This window comes from Barbus barbus (genome assembly GCF_936440315.1).
Source record: "Barbus barbus genome assembly, chromosome: 13".
Classification (NCBI taxonomy): Eukaryota; Metazoa; Chordata; class Actinopteri; order Cypriniformes; family Cyprinidae; genus Barbus; species Barbus barbus.
This window is the reverse complement of record NC_136741.1, coordinates 21,783,453-21,806,444: the sequence shown is the minus strand read 5'-3', so window position 1 is coordinate 21,806,444 and position 22,992 is coordinate 21,783,453. Positions and strand designations below refer to the sequence as shown.

The following is a 22,992-nucleotide window of genomic DNA, read 5'->3' as shown; positions in this document are numbered from 1 at the left end:
CGGTGGCACCGTTTCAGATCTGAGCTCAGAAATGAGAAATTTGATTTGCCATACCTCTCCATAATACTTAATGTGTTGTCGGGACATTTGTTTACCAATACAGCAATATTTACCATGATGGCTTCTTTGGTTGCTACAGTAAGCCAATTATCCGCTGGCGCTATGTTACTCACTGAAGCAAGGGATTGTGTTTAAACAGCCAACAGAGCGGTGTGTATCTACTTGTCTATTCATTTCAATCCATCACTATGTCTTGCAGCAGTTGAAATTTACCTATAATCTACTTGATTATTATACTTTATTTATCGTATTACTGATGACAGACTTCAAAATAAGGGTCAGGCAAACAAAACAATGTCTCAACCCATGAAACAATAATGAGCTGGAGAGGATCTAATATAATTTACTGCATATGTTATCATTTGTAAAAAAATAAATAAATAAATGTTCTCTACCCATTCACAGATGCCACTATTATGAGGTGGTCCATTTATAATTTTTAACTGAATTAAATTTGCTATTAGCAGATGCCATTATTATTATTATTATTATTATTATTATTATAACTGGTATTTTTCAATTGCAACTATTTTTGTCATTTGAAATTTCTTTTCTGCCATAATTTCTCATGGATCTCCATAACTTTTTTTTTTTTTTTTTTTTGTGAACAATTATTTTTATTCAGCAGTCATTTCAGTACAACACAAAATACAACACACTAATCCAGACTGCAGCCATACCCCCCACCCACCAACCCACCAGGCAGACCCACACTGTGCCGAGAAAAACAAGACACTGCAGTGGAGAAACATGATTTAATGCAATATCAAATAGCATTCCAGGTCTTCAAAGTTTTTGTCTTTGCTCCATGAATACGAGCTGTAGATAGTTTCATAGAAACAATGTCAAGCAAAGATAAGCCCCATACACGTCTGGTCATTGAATGGGGAGGAACCCGGCGACTGACTAACATTTTCTTTGCAGCAGTAAGAGCAGCTAACAGTAAGTTTCTCTGTTGGGGAGACAGAGCCAATTCAGAAAAGTTATTTAAGAAGAAAAGATCTGTAGTCAAAACCACATCCTTTTCTAATAGGAATGATATGTCATGAGCAAGCTGAGACCAGAAAAGAGAGAGTGCAGAGCATTCCCCCAAAAAATGTAAATATGTACCTGGTGCCCCCTGCGGACATAAATTGCAATTTGGGGAAGGTGACACATGCATATAGAAGTGTTTTAAAGGGGACAGATAGAGTCTATGTAGTAATTTCCAATGGATCATCTGATGATTTGGGTTTTTTGAGGATGATGTGATCTGCATAACCTTTAAATTCATGTAATTAACCACTCTTTAACTGCAGGAATGATCTCATGTCATTTCTGATTGACTGTAACTAGCTGTAGGATCATGGTTTCAGAAAAAAAAGGTGCAAAGCTGTCACGGGGTGATAAACTAAGATACAAAAGCTGAAAGCTACATCTCTCTACCTTATTTACCCTTAAATGATACATATTAGTACTTTATAAGTACATATTGGCACATAAAGTGCATCTTTTGAAAGGGTCCCACCCCCGTTACAGATTTGTGTCCTTTTTTCTTAGAGTGCAAATGGAGAAAATATTCCAAATAAGTTCATTTTAATGCTTTTGAGATCCCTCAAAAAAGACTTGGGATCATGTACAATATAATTAAATATTAGCAATTTATGTGTTGCTTATTTAATCAGAATACATGTTACTGGAGATTTATTTATTTTGTATAACTCAAGTATGCTAATTACAGCCAAACTACTGGTAACAGAAGAATAACTTGGTCATGAGAGGAGAGAATAACATTTCTGTGTCATATTAACAGTGTCATCCTTATTCATGCTATATAGGTAATAAGCATGCAGTTATCACAGCTGTGGTTCATTATATTCGTCCTGTGGGAGATAATAATTATAACTTTAAATCATACACTAATGTATGAAACGGACACTTCACACGTCAGTGACTTCACCTGAGCGTGACACACTGTCACATAGAACCAAAAAGAGAATTAAACCTTATTCAGAGTATAGACCTCTGTCAAACAAGCTTCATCTAACTGTCAATTTCTCATCCTAAAAATTAAAAGTTAAATAAGCAGAAAACATTAGTTGTCAGCCCTTGTAAGGGCAACAGCTGATCATAAAATATCATGAATCAACATGCAATTATCTAGCATAAGTAGCAAAAAAATTGCATAAGTAAAACAGGGGATTTAGATATTTCACTTAAAGCAAATGTCTTTTGCGTTCTGCATTATATTGTACTGAAATTTCTGTTGCATTGTAACTGTTGCTTTTTCTGTTCATAGATTGACCATAAATGCAGAGTGCCAGCTTCAACTGCATAACTTTCCTATGGATGAACACTCCTGCCCCCTCATCTTCTCCAGCTGTGAGTATCTCTTCTCTTTAAGCTCCACGTATTCACAACTTTATATTTCCATTTCCTTTAAAGGCCCTTTTTCTTCTTTGGTTGTGAATGTTTTGGTTGTCATTTGTTCTGTTGTACAAGACAACCTTAAGCATTCATGTACAGCAGTATCAGCATGCATTATGAAATGCTTCATTTGAAGTATATCAGCACAGTGTTGCATAAGCAACTTCAATCTTTTTGAATGGTCAAAGCATTTCTCGCCTTTCATGCTGTAAATGTTCAGTTTAGATGAACAATATAGCCTAGAATGTCTTTGAAATGTACACAAATCTTCGGGAACAAGTGGGAAATGATCTGGAAATCCACTTTAGCCATTGATTTCAATGGATGTTTTTTATTATACCACTTCTTTTTTTTCATAACAACAAAACCAATACTTTTCTATTTTCAAATAATAACAGTAAACAAAACTTACCGCAAAAGCAATTCAAGCTATGACAATATTTCACATGTGAAAGAAATCTTTACATTGGAGTCAATAGCAGCAAAAAAAGAAAAAAAAGTAGTCTATGTGGAGAAATTGAAAATCTAAATTATAAATGTTTTGGCACAAAAAAATCTAACATATATATGTACTTCAGGGAAAAAAATAAATAAGGGAAAAATTACCCCTTTAACAGAGAAAGACAATCAGAAGTGATATTTAGCCTGTAAAATTGGATTTTATGGAAAAGATTGCTAGTGCACTGTTCTGATGGCAGACATGGCATTGCTGTAGGGAATGTGTCACCGCTAATTAGGATGTCATGCTTTGTGATGTAATATCTCATTTTTGCTCTCCATATATTCTCTTATATTGAAAGTAGGCCATGGATTTCATTGTATATATTCACCAAGGGCACGGACAGACTGGTAATTACTCTGCGTGTCCGACGGGCTCTTGAAGGCTGGCTTCATTAACAGGGTGTCATGAATGACATTACTCAAGGGTGATGGGTAATAGGTGATGCATCTGTGGTGTTAAGAGTCCAGGCAAAGAGGGATGTAGGTAAATTGGAAAAGTTTGTGTCCTTGTGTAATGTTTTCTCATTTCTGTTTCTCACTCTGCCTCTGCTTCTACCCTCTAATACACAGATCAGGGCTCTCCGCTCTTCTCAAAATGTTTTTTTGTCATACTCATTTGTGGATCCATGCTCAAAAAGTCGACACCTATTTACAGAAAGCTATGTTTTACATCACACCCATTTTCAACAGTAATCTTGTTAGAGTTTGTGTGGCACGCAAAAGGTGTTCTTCTAAAAATCAATGTTTTATTCAAGATTCAAGAATTTTTATTTGTCACATACACAATTATACAGAGTATAACCAGCAGTGAAATGTAGGTTAAATGTAGGTTTTATTGAGAGAACTGTTATAACAAATGTTTACGGTTGTTTACTTAGTGGTTGCATTATAGAAAATATAGTGAGTTCAAATTCAGAGTATTATTTTAACTAGATAATTATTAATAGTCGCCTTTGTAGTGCATGGCACGAAAACATTTGTTTATGTGTATTTACCAACCTGGTATCATGGCATAAACGTACCTGGGGGCACTTTTTAGTGAGACCGTTTTTACGTACCTTACTGCACGTTTCTCCGCAGTTTCAAAGAGAAATGTCCACTGAGCGTCACTAAAACATGGGTTCAATACGTAAACCATGGTACGTTGATATAGGTACGTATTCCTGTGTTTTTATTACGTTGCTTCAGTTCAAAAGCATCCGTTTTCAAATCTCCCCACATATTAATATTGTTTTGAAGTCATAACATGATATTCTTCAAGTAATTGTGCGAAATTACGCTTTAAGCGAAACTCTGTAAATTTGTGTGAAAAGGAATAAAAGACGTCGGAGTTTTACTGCCTCTAGTGTTCATTTCTTTTGGAAACTGCAGTGATATGTACTTATTGGTACGTATTTCGTGTCTCGCTAAAAAGTGCCCTCGGTTACGTTTATGCCATGAGACCAGGTAGGGATTTACTCATATCTGATAATAACTTTGATTTTGTATCATGACTGAAAGCTTGGCGCTGAGTAAATTGAGACTTGAAGCATTGGAGAAAGTCCTACCTCTAGAAATATTTTGGGTTGCTCTTTCATTGCCATGGAGACTTTTGATCTCAGGCTTGGTTTAGTTCTTTTAGAAAATAGTTTGTGACATTGTTGACATCTCTTCCTCTCCAGGAGGAACTAAAGCAGGTTCCAGGGGCGCTTGGAAATATTTTGATTTTGCTGTGTTAAATATATAAAGCAGACTATGACCCTGCAAGAGTGTTTTTTACTTGTCTCACTCAAAGTGAATCATTTTAATAATGGTCATTGTTATGCTAATGATAAAACTTAGTATCATACAGTATAATTTGAGTTAAATTAAACAGATTTCTGCTTTGGTGTCAGTGAAGCGGTAGTTGATTCTTACTGATGGCGCTGTAAGGAATACAAAGATGGTTGCGAAGACACTGCTCTTGAGGGGGGGAAAAACCCATCTGAAAAGCAGGAGACATAAGCTAAAGTCACTTTTGGTCTATATTTAACTGTATTGACTCAATCAAACATTAATTCATTATGTGTGTTATTGCTACTTTCCTTGAACATTAAGTTTGTTATATACAATATTAATTTATCTCATAATTAGTAAATTGATGACCATGCATCTCAGAAGATCTGTGTCTTTAAGTTACTAATTATATACATTCTTGAAGTTGGTGTACAGGTTTGTTTTAGTTTTAATTTGTTAAATTGAGGCACTTAGACTAGAGCATATGTTTTTATTGAAAAAAAAAGTGATTTTCCTTCAGTATTTTTGTTTTGTTTTCCCAGTGCAAACATTATTAAATCAATAGACATTTACTTTAGAAGCAATATAATGTACATTTGAGACTTTTTTCAAAATTGAGTTTGTGCTTAAAGGAACACTCCACTTTTTTTAAAAAAAGGCTCATTTTACAACAGTTGAGTTTTACCGTTTTTGAATCCATTCAGCTAATCTCCGGGTCTGGCGGTAGCACTTTTAGCTTAGCTTAACGTAGATCACTGAATAGAATTAGACCATTAGCATTTGGTCATCAGAAAAGAGTTTCGATGAATTTCCTATTTAAAGCTTGACTCTTCTGTAGTTACATCGTGTACTAAGACCGACGAAAAATGAAAAGTTGTGATTTTCTAGGCCGATATGGCTAGGAACTATACTCTCATTCCGGCGTAATAATCAAGGAACTTTGCTGCCGTACCATGGGTGCAGCAGGCGCAATGATATGACGCAGCGCCTGAAAGTAGTCCTTAGCTATATCATAACTAGTCATAGACATAACAAATACCTAGATGCCTCACTGGCCGATTTGAGCCGTTGCTGCGATACATCAATGCGTCCGCTATGTTTGTGAGGGCAAGACTGCCTTAAAAACAAATGTAAGTAAGCGGGGGAGCTGCGTTTATTTTCGGGATAAAATCACGATAACGTTTACATTTATCAACCGATTTCAGTAGTTTGTGATCTACATGGAGTTAAAAATAACTCTGCCTCCAGTTATTTAGTTAGGCTTGGAAAATTATTAATTTTCTTAAGAAATTGTGAAAGCTCACACTCACACTCGTGTTGATTTGGTTGATTTTTTTTCCTGTTAACAATTCTAATATTAATGTAGTATAACTGTGATATATACATGTAATTTTAATGTACATTAAATTAAATTAAGGTTTTTTCATTGCTTTCTCTGTCTTCAACCCCAACATTTTAGCTTTTCTTGGGCCTCAGGTCAGAACACAGCTCATTCCCTTTGAAATACTGGGGGGAAAAAATCTAAATAATACATCTTTAAGTACTAATAATTTACCATAATAGAGAAAATGGAATAAAATCAGCAAATACAAATCAAAAAGTGACACACTGGTAGTCTGCTTTTTATTTTCATAGCACTCTATACAGATATAAACTCCACAACAAACATTAACAAATATAACTGATAATCCTTTATGGATCCAGTAAAACTTAGTTACAGTGGTAAAATATTATGCACTAATATAGTGCACAGTAAAAATATAGTAAAAGTGATATGTAATATTAAAAAGTATAATGCAGTACAAGTTGTAGTAAAGTGAATAATATAAAAAGTGAGTACAACAGCACAATATCATAAATGATGTAATAGATTTATAAATAGCACAAATTATATGTGTAATACTATAATAAATAAATGAATAACAATAGATGAATAATAGCAAGTAGAATATGTAATATCAAGGGTGGAATAATACCGAATAGACTATAATGAATAATAAATTAATAGTAAATTATAAAGTAAATTAAATAATTGTGAAAAGTACAGTATTATAATGGTATTTGTGTAATAATTATTAAACAAAGACACAACTAATGACAAGCCAAAACATTTGGTCATGAATCCTTGAGTATAATAAAAATAAAAACATATGTGGCCCATTCACGTATTTGTCAGACCGTAAACAAACCTGCCCGCGCTACTACTACAACTATTAGAATACTGGGTTCACACATTTGTTTTGGTCGCGAGACAGGTCAGTGGAAGCGTTATAGTGCCGTGTTTTAGAATGATGTCTGATGCGCGGAGAATCTGCTATAAAAGACGAGAGCGCAGCATTCAAAGACATCCGTAGTGCATTTACTTTGAAATGCAATGAAAAAGTACGCAGTGGAATGAAAAATGCGTTCTGAGTGAATGACCCTACTAAAAGGTAGCCTACTTAGCAAATACAGATGGCAGAGTAGCCTATAGTAAAACAAAATGGCATCAAATTAGAAAATCTGACATCCAGGAAATAACATGTCTTAGGGCAGCAGTTTTACCACAAATACAGTCTACAGAGAAGTGATACCACCACAACCACCAGAAATACTTAATTGTGTGTTTACAATGAAACACATTGCAACCGATTCCCTGACATAACATTAATGGGGAAGTTGTGGCCTAATGGTTTTAGAGAGTCGGACTCGTAATCCAAAGGTTGCGGGTTCGAGTCTCGGGCCGGCAGGGATTGTAGGTGGGGAGAGTGAATGTCCAGCGCTCTCTCCACCCTCAATACCATGACATAAAATGGCTGCCCACTGCTCCAGATGTGTGTTCACTGCTGTGTGTGTGCACGTTGGATGGGTTAAATGCAGAGCACGAATTCCAAGTATGGGTCACCATACTTGGCCGTATGTCACTTCACTTAAATCACTTAATTGCGGCCCATTTAACAGATGCATCATTTGAAGTTTAACAAATTGAACCGCAACGAACAATACAGCAAAATAATCAACTAACTACAACAATCTAGCCCTCTATTAAACATAAAAAAATTATTTCATCATACCTTTAGCTTAGTCAGTAGTGCTGCATAATGCCTGCATTTAGTTGAACCGCTTGCGGGAAGTTTGTGTGTCAGATCAGATGTAACAATTAAAATACGACTTTGTGAAACAGACCGTCCTAAATTGTTTCTATAGTAGCATCATATTAATGCTAGAAAGCCTATTAATTTGGCAATTGTGTTTTTTAAATAAACCATTATATTTCACGACGCCCCCTCACAAATATGTTAATAATAGGCATGCTAATAAGCAACTACGTACTGTAGTAACTAGTTGCTTATTACCACGCCTATTATTAGCATATTTGCTGTTTTTTAGTACATATAAAGCACATATTATGCACGACCATATTCTACATCCCTAAACTTAACAACTTACTAACCATTAATAAGCAGCAAAATTACCACTGAGTTTACTGTGGCAAAAGTCACCAAGAATTGATCTTAAAATAAATTGACCCAAATTTGAGAATTGGTACATATAATAAATTACCAAATTTGTAGCCAAAAGTGAAATAAAAAACCATTGGTAAAAACTTTATGAAAATTGTAGGCCTGTGCATGGCAATTGTGGAGTGACTTTTCAGAAACTCACCATTTTCAGCTATCTTTTAGGATGCTACAGGAAAATCTTAATTTCAGATAGAGCTCATTCGATACAACATGAAATATTACTCAGTAGTTTGAAGATGTTTCTCCTCTGAATGGCTTCATTAGTGGTAGTACAATGGGAATATCCCCGGCATTTAAACTTATCACGCACTCGCCTCTTCATGCAACTCCAGATTGCTGTGGGAATTGCTTCAGTGAGGGTATGAATTTAGATCACTGAGGGAATCACCTGCCTGGTGCTGTGAATCACAATCTGTGAGTTTCAATTGGAGTGAAACCGCCGATGTAGAGATGTCAGAACGGCATTGTAAGTAGCTCATAAGAGATGTTGTAGATCCATACTCTCCCCCCGCCGTGCAGGGATGCATCTTGACATAGATGACATCCTTTATGCTGTATAAACCATCTGTCTTCTGTGTTTTGCACTGGTCAATAACAGTAGAAGTTGTGGTCATCCAGTATCGGACAATGTGCTTAAACAAATTGTTTATTTTTTTCTAATTTATCAGACAGTCCTTATTGCACTGAGCGGGATGGGGTCAACAAAATTGGACATCAGAAAAAATGGGTCAAATATATGTAGAAATAGCAATGTCATTATCAATTGCAAGATATAATAGCATGTAACAGTCATTAATTACTAATGCTTACACTTACTCTGATGTATGGATATAATGACGTTTTGTAGTAGGGTACAATGTTACTACTAGAAGTGGCAGGATGTAGATCAGGTTTTATATAATGAGATCATTCAGTTGAGGCTTCTTAGGAATAATTAAATTCTCTTTGTCTTGTGCCCAAACCTTCTCCGCAGGGCCTCTAAAACACAGCAAAGGTCCAAATTTTCACTGTTGAGGAAAGTAGAATGAGCCATAATAAGCAATCCCTCAAGCTTCTGGACACCCTCAGTCCTTTTCTTCACCTCTAAGCTACTTTCTTCCATTTCCTTGCAGCATTCACCATTTGTTTTTGAAAAACCAGAGCTGGGTTCCAAGCCCTGCATTTTAAATTCAATTGATATGCAAATGAAGGTTAATGCCCATCAGGCAGGACCTTGCAGACCTTTTCATGTTAGCGGCCATACAGGAGCGAGCGTACTTGGACTGAAATGCCTGCCCCTGTATCAGTCACAAAGAAAATGGTCCCCCATCTGCACCCAAGAGGAGCAATTTGCCAGAAAGATTATTTTAATATTTCACACCTCACTACCCAGCACAGCAGCTTGTCCTCTAAAGCATATTTAACCATTTCAAACATACAGTGCTATAGTCGCTGTGTGCATAAACAAACAGACAAATTAAACACTCCCCAGCCAGTGTGTCTCTACCAGCCCTGCAGGGAATGAGGAGCTTTCAGGTGTTTAGCAGACCTGACACCAGGCATCAGGTTTGTCTGCTCTGATCCGGCTGACGAGAACAGTGGGCACCTTTCGACCTGTGTTTATCAAAGATGTCACCTGCCTCAAGACTATGGGATTTCACTGTATATCTAGTGACATTAAAGTGGTGTATATTTTTATTTATTCATTAACATTTTTGGCATTTATTTCATTGGAGTGAGGTCAGAAAGTACTTGGGACAGAGAAAAGGGATCATGAAATTATGGAGGCTGAACTCGAAACAAGCTGACTTTCAAATATGACACTTTTTAAAAGGATATTTCACCCAAAAATGAAAATTCTATCATCATTTACTCGCCTTTATGTTGTTTCGACGTGTATGACTGACTTTCTTCTGCAGGATACCAAAGAATGTTAGGGTCCAAACTACTTTCATTGTATATGGCAACATAGACTCATTGGATATACAGTATGTGACTCTAAATACATTTCTGCAAAACTGAAAAAACGTACCTATACATATGAATCACTGCAGTTTCCAGTTGTAATAAACACTCAGACAAGGCTGTAAAATTCAGACAATTTTTGTTCCTTTTCATACAAAGTATGATTTGCTTTTCACATAAAGCCTAATTTTCGCACAATTACTTGAGGAATATCATGTTATGGCTTCAAAACAATTTTAACATGCTGCAACATTTGAAAACTGATACTTTTGAACGTCAGCATCACATATCCAGCTTCATATGTATGGGTTTTTATATTCTATGTTTAGGTTTGGTCAGTAGCTCATGCAACGCATTCATACCCAACAGAGCTCGGGTATGAATCCCATGAAACAAAACAGTTCAAACCTGCATATAAGGAAGTTCAAATGGCACAGTTGCATCAACAAATCTGTTTTTACTGTATACTAGTTTAGCATTTGTTTACACTATTGGGTAGGTTTAGGATTGGGCTTGGTGTAGGGGATATTTCCAACACGATAGAGCATTAACTTTTAGCTACACTACAAAAACAATGTAATATCAACGCAACAAAAACTTGCCAGGGTCAAATATTGAACCCGCGTTTTAGCGCCACTCACTGGATATTTCACTTTGAAACTGTCTCGAAACATGCAGTAAGGTACGTAATAACGGTGTTGAAGAAATGTATTTAGAGATGTATTTCCAATTACCCTGAGTTGGTATATGCGTGATTTACATTGTATTGGAAGAATAAACAGAAGGCAGAAAAGTATAATTCAAACAGAACAAATATTTGCACACTTGCCATGCTGTAATACACACTATCAAAGCACATTATTCAGATCATGCAATTCCTGGTTGTATCCATGCAACATGCATCAAATCCATCAAGCAATCTGACCTAAAGATCGTTTGGAGACCTGATGAAAAGTCAGTGGTCATGAAACTCTGTTCAGTCTGTAATGAAGATAGATGGAGTGTTCAGACTCATTTAAAAGGTGGAAAAGTGCTGCGTGTGCTTGCAATTCCTGCAAAAACTACCTTTTGTGGCCCTAACCGATGGGAGCTGCTTTTCCTGCTGCACAGAATCACCTTAGTGCCATTAACTCATCGAATTGCTTTGACTCCCCTTCATAGATTCGCTTGGAGGGGAAGACATTACAATTTCCATCAAAGCCTTTTTACTCTACGCTCTCGTGCTCTGATGGCACTTCTGCTCAGGCATGCCGGAACATTTATTGGTCATTTTCAAAGGATGGTCAAAAACAGATCTAGACGGATGTTGGGGTTATTAACTGAGAAGCTTCCTGAAAATTATTTGTTCACAATAATGTGTGAGACTGAAGCAACAAGTGACACAAAACAATAAAGATTTGGAAATTAAGTGACTAAGCAATATGCAAAAATGCTATTTACAAGATATTCAAAGTGAATCAACTCAAAAACCAAAATCGTAATTGAATCAACTCAAAAACCAAAATCGTAATTGGTAGCGTGTTTAGCGGCTTTTGCTTCTGCTGTGCTGCACATAAAACATAATAAACCTGTCTTTTTTGTGTCAGTATTAGAAAATTCTCTGCTTGTTCTCATTCTTCTGTTAATTTGTTTTGTTCTTTCTCTCTACGCTTTTATCGTCTGCAACACACTTGTGGTTACATCTCTATATTTTTAATGTTTCAAATGTCGAAATACGTTTTCAACTTCAAAACATCTTTTCTCGTTCTGTTTGATGATCTCCCAAGCAATTTACAGGATCAGTTCACTGTCATAATCCAAACTTAAAAGTTATGTGAAATTAGAGAACCTGCCCATTATCTTCTTTCAGTTATAGCATTATCAAAGGCTTGCAAATGAAAAAGGTGACAAAAAGTTTATGTAGCTGAAAGTTTTAAATGAAAAAGGTATATAATATGGAATATATGGCTAAAAATAAGTGAACACTCTCCCGTTTCCAAGCTTTGATTAAAAAGGCAATCAGTAATATTGTGAGCTGAACAAAGGAAAGATGTAATGTTTAAAATTGAGCAAAACACTCAGACACCAATTATAATGCTGATCTAGGACGGAATCAGTTCATTAAATAAAATGGGAATTTTTAAATGATGATAGGGACTGCTGTGATTACCTTTTGATCATGCACCTCTTCTGTCTGCAACAGCTCTTTCTTTCAGCAGGCACTAAAAGAGCACATGCTGATCTCTTAATACCTCGATGTCAAAGGAGTTGGTGAGGATTAATGATTAAGTATTGCCAGGAAGTGAAAAAAATGTCCTCAAGCAGAACTAAGAATATCATGTTAACATGTAGAAAAGTATATTACGAACAACAAAAGTTGGTGAAATTAATGCCCTACCCTCAATAAAAGCACAACCCAATAGTCAGGTTGCCGAATATTGGTTTAAAATGATAGTTAGCCCAAAAATGCCTTGCCAAACCTATATGATTTTCTTGTATGATGCTGTACATAACCTAATTATGTTAGGTTATGTCAATCTTTCCCCACCTCAAAATTTCCATCAAACTTTTTAAAACAAGGTAATGCCTACAGTATGTATGTATGTTTCTCATCGTTTCTCACACTGAATCAATAGTTGCACTAACATGCTGTCATAAATTAAGATCTAGCTCCTTTGAACCAGGTCAAGAGAGCCTGATCATGTTACTTACAGAAACGTGTAGTAAATGGCTTGGGAAATGGCATGGAACATTTGAAGTCTTTAAAAAGTTATGAACCACCACTGAGATTTTAATCCCTAATCAAACTCATCTAATGAGAACCTTGGCACAAACTCAGTTCTTATGTAAGCCAGAGTCTGGCAGCAGACCTACATAGTCAGGATTCACAAGTCTGGTGGGGCATGACAAAGTGCTGAAGGAAAGTGCTGTACCATTAACTGAAATCCCAAAGAGAAATCCCCAGTGCTTAAAGAGGTGTTGGATGTGATGAAGTCTCCAAGAGTTATTTAATCCATCCAAAGCAAATAGTGCAGTTCAGTGGTTTAGTACCAAAGAGGGATGGAAGCATTCAGTGTTGCATAGACATCCACTGGGTTGCAGTTCATGGGTCTTGGCTGGTTTTCGGAGAATCATTGAATCTGTTCTTTTACCTCAGTTCTATATAAATGCTTTTCTGCGCCAAGACTACACAAACAATAGTGCTGACAGTCACTCGTGAGGATTAGATTTGAACAGGTCAGTGTTTTTTATAGTGTGATTATAGCCTTACTCTTTGATTTGGCCATTTGAAATTGAATGTAATATGCCACATACCAACATGCTTTTTCAGAGAACTGAGGGCATGAAGTCATTTGAATTTATTATTTAATGCAGATAAACATTATCAATAAATTCCACAGTCAAAAAAAGGTGAACAAGTTCAAACACACATAGTGTTTAACATTACATATTACCATAGAAATAATAACTTCCTTTACCAATATACACATTTACAAATGTTTACCTCAGCTTACCATCTAAATAAGTAGGGAAATCTCTCAGCATTTTCTTCCCACCTAATTTTCTTCCTGTGCAATGTACTGTTAAACTCAAACTTGGTCAGTCTCATTATTCCAAACAAACAGTCTTATTGTACTGTAAGTGTGATATTGCTTTTACACAAGTTAAATGAACAAGAATATTAATTAACTTACATTTTAAACTCAATGCCAGTTACTTTGTCTGTTTTTGATCCTCCAATGAAAATAGTTCCAAACAAAGCTGCAGCTTATCTCTGAGCAACACACAGGCAGTGTTTTATTCCTAAACGTTTTGGCCTTCATTTTGATAGGACAGTGAACAGTGAGAGGAATCGAAGTGGGAGAGAGAGGTGGGCAGGATCGGGAAAGGTCCACGAACCAAAACTCGAACTCTTGTGCTGGCCACACAGCTATCAGCACTGAAATAATGAAACAGTCGAGTAAGTGATTCAATGACTCATGAAGTGTGTTGGTGAATTCGGAACCACATGAATATTACTCTTACTATTTTTATCGTATCTTTATATGGTAAGAATAGTCAGAGTAGTACGCTAGTGTCACAGATCAGCCAGGCTCATTCACCTCCCAATCGCAACGCACTCCTTCACCTGAGTATTAATTGCACACACCTGCACTTCATCAGCTCCCTCATCAGCCTGCACATAAAAGCACACACCTCACACCAGCTCATTGTCCGATCTCGTTTCCTTTCGAAGTGGACTGATGCTACTACAGCTACTAACCTGTGTACTTACCTTGATCTCCTACTTACCCCCGGTCTCATCTCCAGCATGTTCTTCACAGCTCTACTCCATCGTCTGTGTCTCCAAGGATCTCCACGAGTGTGTCTCCCCTGTCCAGGATTGTGAGGTGTGTGCCCCGTCTCCCCTGTCCACAAGTTCCTGTGAAAGCAAAGGATATTCCATTATCACCCTCATCGTACTACTATACCGGTTCATTGAACTTGTTACTCACCTCCATCAGCAAACCGCTGACTCCACCGATTGCAATAAAACTCACCTGTTGAATTCTAACCATCTGCCTGAGTCTGCTTCTCTAACAGAAGATCGGACCCAAACCGAGGGATACGGCAGGATGAGTCAGCCCGATCCATTCCAGGAACTCGTGGATAATCTTCGGCGAGTTCTCCGCAAGCCCACTACAACTCCGGTAACTCCCGTCACTAACAGCACCGACACCACCTCTTCACCGTATGTGATTGCCAGTCCCATGGCCAAACCGGCGCCCTTCTCTGGTGTGGCGGAGGAGTGCAATGGATTTCTCCTACAATGCTCACTCGCTCTGGAAATGCAGCCGCATCTCTACGCCACCTGTTTACACCAAGTACCTCGGTGTAAACCTCTCCGAGAACCTGACTTGGACTACACACATCCAAACACAGGTTAAGAAAGCCAGGCAAAGACTGTACCATCTGCAAGAGCTGAGGAAATTCAGGGTCTCACCAGCAGTCCTGAAAACTTTCTATTCAGGGACCATAGAAAGTGTATTGACTCAGTGCATCTCAGTGTGGTATGGAAACAGCTCCAATCAGGACTGAAAAGCACTACAGAGAGTTGTGCGCTTAGCTGAGCGCATCTCAGGGTCTGCTCTCCCCTCTCTGCAGGACATCTACCTCAAACGCTGCAAAAATAGAGCTATCAAAATCATCAAGGACTATTCACTTTGCTTCCATCTGGCAAGCGCTTCCGTAGCCTGATGGCAAAAACTGAGAGACTTAGGAGGAGCTTCTTCCCCCAGGCCATCAGGCTCCTAAACTCTAACTCTGTGTCATAACATCACTTGACTCCATGTAAATATCACTATATCAATAAGCTATTCATAATTTTTCTCTACCTCATATTGCTGCTATTTAAATACCCTGTACAACTTTTTTGCACATTCTTCTCATCATTCATTCTTTATAACTATTAAGTCAACAACATACTGACCTGCACATTTATATTTTTTATCTTTTTATTTTATTCTTTTATTTTTTATTTTTCTTAATATTTGTATTCTATATAATTGCACCGTCCTTGGAGCGGACCTGACTTACATTTCACTGCTGGTTATACTCCGTATAATTGTGTATGTGACACATAAAAATCTTGAATCTTCACCGACAGAGCCAAGATAGCTTTCATAATTTCCCTGCTTACAGGATCAGCGCTCCAGTGGGCTGAGACCATCTGGGCCCAATCCGGTACTGTGACACAATCTGCTAACAGTTTTATTGAACATTCCAGAGAAGTTTTCGGCCGGCCGGTGATTCATCTGTTGGAGAGCAATTGTATCTTCATCAAGGATCTCTGTCTATAACTGACTATGCTCTCCAATTCAGAACCCTTGCAGCGGCCAGTCGCTGGAATGAGCACTCGCTCCTCTGCCCGAAGAGAGCCTCCCAACTACCTCCGCACCGGCCATGCGCCATAGATCTCTTACCGGGTGAGTCCGTGACCTGTGGAAGAATTTACCCACTCTCACTTCCTGAACAGAAGACCATGGAGGAATATATTGAAGAGGCTCTTCAACAAGGTTACATCTGCCCTTAAACGTCCCCTGCTGCTTTGAGCTTTTTCTTCGTGGTCGAGAAGGACGGAGGCTTGCGGCCTTGTATCGATTACCGGGCACTCCATAAGATCACCATCAAATTCGTCATCCTTTTTTTTTTTTTTTTTTCGTGACGTATTGTCAAGTATGGTGACCCATACTCGAAATTGGTGCTCTGTGTTTAACCCATCCAAGTGCACACACACAGCAGTGAGTAGTGAACAAAATACACACACACACAGAGCAGTGGGCAGCCATGCTGCGGCGCCCGGGGAGCAATTGGGGGTTCGGTGCCTTGCTCAAGGGCACCTCAGTCGTGGTATTGAGGGTGGAGAGAGCGCTGTACATTCACTCCCCCCACCTACAATCCCTGCCGGCCGGGGACTCCAACCCGCAACCTTTCGATTACGAGTCCGACTCTCTAACCATTAGGCCACGACTTCCCCACTTGATCCTCTTCCTCTTGTCCCAGTGGCACTCGAACATCTCCGCGGAGCCACCGTCTTCTCAAAGTTGGACCTCCGCAGCGCGTATAACCTCATCCGGATACGCGAGGGGGACGAGTGAAAGACTGCCTTCATTACCTCTACTGGTCACTACGAGTATCGGGTGATGCCGTATGATACTTCAAGCATGAGGTTCTCCGGGAGTTTCTCCATCGATTCATCCTCGTCTACATTGATGACATTCTCATCTACTCCCGGAGCATGGCCGAACATCGCCACCACGTTGCGGAGGTCCTGAAACGCCTGAGGGAATTCCAACTGTTTTTCAAGGCAGAAAAATGTTCCTTCCATCTACCCGCAGTGCAGTTCCTTTGATACTACATTGACAGCGGTGGCATCCGGATGGACGAGAGGAAGGTGGAAGCCATTAAGACCTGGCCCACTTCTTCTGCCATCAAGGAACTCCAACGCTTTCTAGGATTCTCCAACTTCTATAGAAGATTCATACATGACTACAGCATCATCACCAGCCTCCTGAAGAACAAGCCCAAGTCTCTGTCCTGGACACCTTCTGCCACTGAAGCCATCGAAACCCTCAAGGAAGCCTTCACCAGCGCTCCACTCCTCATCCATCCTGATTCTGGGAAGCCCTTCCTAGTAGAAGTAGACGCTTCTACCTCCGGAGTAGGAGAAGTCTTGTCTCAGCAGCAGGGGACTCCAGCCAAACTCCATCCATGCGCCGCCTTCTCACGCAAACTCAGCCCGGCGGAGATTAACTACGACATCGGCAACAGAGTTTCTAGCCATCAAACTGGCTTTGGAGGAATGGAGGCATTGGTTGGAGGATGCACAACATCCATTCATCGTCCTCACAGACCATTAAAAACCTCCAATATCTGCGTGATGCTAAAAGACTTAATCCTCGACAGGCCCGGTGGGCGCTGTTTTTCACCCGCTTCAACTTTACCATATCCTATCGTCCCAGTCCCAAGAATGTGAGGGCGGATGCTCTCTCCCATCTCTACTCCCCAGAAGAGGTCTGTGAGGAACCAGAATCCATCATTCCAAAGGAAATCATCGTCACCCCCATCCGGTGGAATCACCCCCTCCAATGTCTCCACACCTACTCCGCCGGGCTGCCCACCAGGTTTGCAATGCATCACCAGAGCATGACGCACTCCACTCATTCGCTCTGTGCACACATCTCTGGGCACTGGCCACCCTGGGGCCAACGGCACTCTCTTGTCGCTTCTGGTGGCCCAATATGGCCAGGGATGTGAGAAGGTTCATGCAGGGCTGCTCGGACTGTGCCATTTCCAAGAGCCCACACCATTTGCCAGCGGGCAAACTCCTCCCGCTGCCCCTTCCCAACCGACCTTGGTCACACCTAGGAGTTGATTTCATCACTGATCTACCGGCCTCTGATGGTAATACCTGTGTCTTCATAGTCAATGATCGATTCTCCAAGTCCTGTCGTCTGTTACCCCTCAAGGGTCTGCCCACATTCATGGAGATGGCTATGCGTATGTTTTTTTTATTATATTTATGTGTAAGTATTTTTTATTAAGGACTTATTAAGGAACAATTTAAGTGACTTGCAGAATTCTGAATCACATACTAGCTGTTAGAGAAGCAGACTTAGATGGTTAGAATACAACAAGTGAGTTGTATTCCTCAGTCACCATCGTATTCTGTTTCTTCTTTAGTACTTAAGGCCAATTCTGTCACACTAACCCTGACTAAATCCATTGTTTTACCCATGTCTCAGCTGGTCTGAATGTGACTTTGTGTCTGTGCATATTCATGCTAATGTTATGTAGCTGTCCTGATTATTTAGTGAGGAGGAGATGATTTTGCAATCGCCTTTTAAAAATGTGTGACTAAAGAATTTACTCGCTCTGCTTTTGTCTGTGAAATATAAAGCTCCACTCTGCTAGATGAATCCCCACATCTCTGTATCAATGGTGTCACTCTAGATTATTTTCATTGCTGTATCCCCCCCACCCACATTTGCTCATCAAATAACAAAAGATAGAGCTCATGCTGATTTTTTTTTAAATTGTATTTAGAGCTGCTTTTCATAAATATTGACACAATGAGGGTATAAGTTATATAAGTATGTTGTTTATGTGATTATATATCTTTGATATTTTACCATATTAGTGTTATTAATATTACATACTATTCTTGTGACCCTAAAACCAATATAAAACCAAAACTTTTTTTTTTAATCTTTAAGATTTTTTAATCTTTTTGAAAGTCTCTTTTGAAAGTGTTTGAAACTTTCTAATCATGAAATTCACGATTTCCACAAAAATAAGCAGCACAACTGTTTTCAACACTGAGCACCACATCATCATATTAGAATGATTTCTGAAGGATTGTGTGACACTGAAGACTTGAGTAATGAGTGCTAAAAATTTAGCTTTATCATCACAGGAATAACTTAAATTTTTTAATATATTACAACAGAAAACAGTTATTTTAATAATATTGTAATATTTCACAATATTACTGTTTTTACTGTGATCAAATAAATGCCTTGGTGAGAATAAGAGACTACTTTCAAAAACATCATTGAATCTTAGTGATTCCAGACTTTTGAATGGTAGTGTATATATCTGTCATTTAGTTTCTTAAACTGTCCATTATTTTGAAAGGAGGTAGTTCATGACTCTGACAGTGCCCATTCAGGGTCTGACTATCTTTGTATCCTGTCAGGTTTTAGCCAGTCTCAGCAGGCACGAAAGCAAACCAGCCAGCTCTGCATTGAGGGTATTAGTATTGTGCTCTAGTCCTGCACCGATAAAAACCTGATAAAGCACCTCATGTGTGGACAGCACTCACAAGGTCTATACATTTTTTTTTTATATACTGTCAGTTACTAAATCATGCTATAGAAGGCTGTAAGGTGGAAGTACATTAACAGTGTGTGTATGGAAGCAGAATAATGACAATAGTTTTTGAAAAGCATGCTGAATTCCACAAATCGAAAAAAAAGGATGCATTGTAATTAACAGTGCTTGCATTTTAATGCCTTGTATTTCCAGGACTTGCATTTTTAGGTCCTGAAATTTAACATAGTTGTTTATTTAAACTGTGAATATTTCAATTCAAAATATTTCACACACATTTAAACACAACAAAAAATTCAATAATTATTGAATTATTGAATTTGTAATTATGAAAATGTGTGTGAAATATTTTGAATTGAAATATTCACAGATTAAATAAACAACTATGTTAAACTTCAGGACCTAAAAATGCAAGTCCTGGAAATACAAGGCATTAAAATGCAAGCACTGTTAATTGCAATGCATCTTTTTTTTTCGATTTGTGGAATTCAGCATGCTTTGTTTCAAAAACTATTGTCATTATTCTGCTTCCATATATGTGTGTGTGTGTGTGTGTGTGTGTGTGTGTGTGTGTGTGTGTGTGTGTGTGTGTAAAATCGTTTAAAACATTTTTTAAACAAAGATCAATCTGTTCATTCTTTTCTTATTTGATTGTATTTATGTGGGTCATAAGATGAGCCATAAATCTTTTTTGCCAACCTAAGCATGGCATTCTCATCCGACGTGGCAGACAGAGGCAGGGTGTATAAACTGAAATGTACGGCTTGCATTTAGTCCTTCCCAAATCAATAGTAACCTCCTTTGTTGATGAATGATGAAATTACAAAGTTATTTGTTGTGCTACCAAGGTTTTCTCCACTCCCTATTAGGTTTAAATCACATAGTCTTCCTCCCGCTGCCGATCTTCCCACCATCACAGGAAGCTCTTGCATGCTGTGATTCATCAGTGCCCCTTTCTTCACTCACTGAGGCCAATGGATGGTGTTCTGGTTCCCATGGCGATGGCTATTTTTTCCTCTGATTAAGTGGAATTTGCTTGTAACCTTTAGCCCAACATGACTTAAGGGTTATACAATAATGAACCAAGGACAATGCAAATGGGAGAGACAAAGACAGAGGGTGGCAGGGCAACTGTTGGGATGAAATGGAGCAGGAGTGTATCTTTGACACTGCCCATGGATAATTATCAAAAGAAATATAAAGAGATATCCACTTCCACCCAATGAACTGAATATGATGCAAGGAGAACAGAAGTGTGGCATCAAGCTGGACATAGCAGGTCATTTTTATAATGTCTAAGGAACAAGGAGTTCAACAATATGATTGAAAGGCAAGTGGTTTCACTGGCAAAGCATTTAGAGTTTGACAGAGGCCATATATATATACTGAGTATATAAATGTACATATAATCTAAAAATCTAAAATGTATATTTCCTACTGGCACCCTAAAGCAGATTTAAACTTTTGTATGTCTTTAATTTGGTCCACTCACATGATTTGCATCAGGGTCGCACTATTATTCTTTCAATTTAAACCATTCTTTTATTTAGCAGTTAGTTTCTCAAGAAGTCCATCCAAATTACTATTAATTAAATTGATTTACTTGCCAAAGCCAATTTTTATTTTGAATTTGGCACTTGGTGAGTATCCATTTGGACCTATATACCACTAAAAGTGTTTCATTCCACAGATTTTAGTTTAGTTATATCTATTGTTTGCAATTCTACCAAACAATAATACTAAATATAAGATTATGAAACCATTCCATTTAATACGTTCAGACACTCAATCAATGATAATACAATTTCAGCTCTGGTCCCCTGGTACCCCTAAAATACATCTATGGAGGCTGCATCTATTTTACTATTGTGTACACAGAATTTTAATTGAAACTATTTTGCTGATCCTTTGCAACCTCTTTATGGCTGATTGAGCCAAGAAGTTATAAACTTTATACAATACACTACTAATTATTTCTCACAGTTCACAGGGATGGCACAATGGGATTTACCCAGGGTAAAGATGAGGATTTTTCAGCTTATTTCTGTGCCAATTAATAAAGTGCTTTTTCTATTTCCTTTAACCCTATACATCTCTACTGGATTATTATAGTTCTTGCTTGTGCCAATTAATAGGATTGTGAATTTAATGGGTGTCCAACAGGTGTTTATGAAGCTCTAAAAATACACAGTAGTAGTATTGCACATATACAGTTTCAACCTTTCTTGTTTTGTGTATTTTTGCAACATTGAATCATTGCACATTCACTTCAGATCTCAATCTTTTTTTGGTCCATACTATGAAAATAAACAGGGTCAAATGTTGTCTGGACCCCAGCAACTATCCCTATAAGAACCATTAAATGTTTAAACAATATCAAACATATGAAAAAAGCTTAAAAAAAATGTCTTGATTCTATTATTCGCTGGTGTAAAATGTGAGCTGTTTGTGATCAAGAATATCTTTATTGGTACTTGAATGCCCTCTGCATAGACCAAGGAGAATTTTAATGAAATTCAGTTATTCAAAAAGCATCTTTTATCTTTTTCCACATTTAGTGTGCTTAATCTGGTAAGAGAATGACAATTACCGCATATGGCTATTAGGCTTGATAACCATTTAACAGCACAGGTCAGTGTGTGTTTAATGGAATTAATATGTATTTGTGTGGAAATCTAATTGTGCTGTTTTATTAATCACAGTGTCTGGATGAAGTACATCCACTCACTTATCAAAGAATACTCGCTAAGAAATATTAGAAACTCTTGGACATTGTAGAACATAAGTGGCTTCAACACCAGCACTCTTGCTGCTTAAAGGGACAGTTCACACAAAAATTAAAACATTATTTAGTCACCTTCATGTCTTTCCCAAACTGTGTGAATTTCTTACTTTTTTATTTTTTCTTACTAATTTTGAAGAATTATTTCGGTCACACCAAAACATAGCATTGGAGATTTGACTCAAAATAACAATTTGTTAATGAATCCAGCATCATTTCATCTGTCATTAACTCTCCAAGGAGAGGCACTAATCATGTTTTTTCAGTGAATAATGATTTAAATGTCTGTCTGTTTCTTTCAGAAAAAAAATATTATATGGCTTCAAAAATTGTCATACAGTTTTACAACGACATGAGGGTGAGTAAATAATGACAATTTTAATTTCAGGGTGAACTATCCCTTTAAGGCAGAATTTTTAAAAAAAGAGCGTGAAATATCATCCACTTTCCAGTACTTATGAGACATAGATAATCAATGCAAGAGCAACATCAGCGATCATTTCTAAGATTAAAGATCCAAAGGCTCAAGAGACCACTGTTTCAAATCTCTTTTCTGGGCCACAGGTTGTATGCGAGAGACATACATCTCAAGGTTGGGTGTCAGCATCAAGATGGATGCTGTGTATAATCGAACCAAACTTCTCATTTACTTGTTCTCTCTCTATGCCTTTGTCTTCCTTGTGCCTGTGA

At 37.9% G+C, this 22,992-nt stretch overlaps 1 protein-coding gene across 1 annotated transcript in view; it reads left to right on the top strand.

Annotated features, from left to right (window-relative positions):
* LOC306879623 (gamma-aminobutyric acid receptor subunit gamma-3-like) overlaps positions 1-22,992 on the top strand; it is a gene marked incomplete at both ends in the record, with an annotated part of 126,322 nt that overhangs the window by 90,768 nt on the left and 12,562 nt on the right. Inside the window, one exon of the mRNA XM_079432720.1 lies at positions 2,339-2,421. Within this exon, the coding sequence (XP_079288846.1) occupies positions 2,339-2,421 (83 nt within the window). The remainder of the gene's footprint in view (positions 1-2,338; positions 2,422-22,992) is intronic.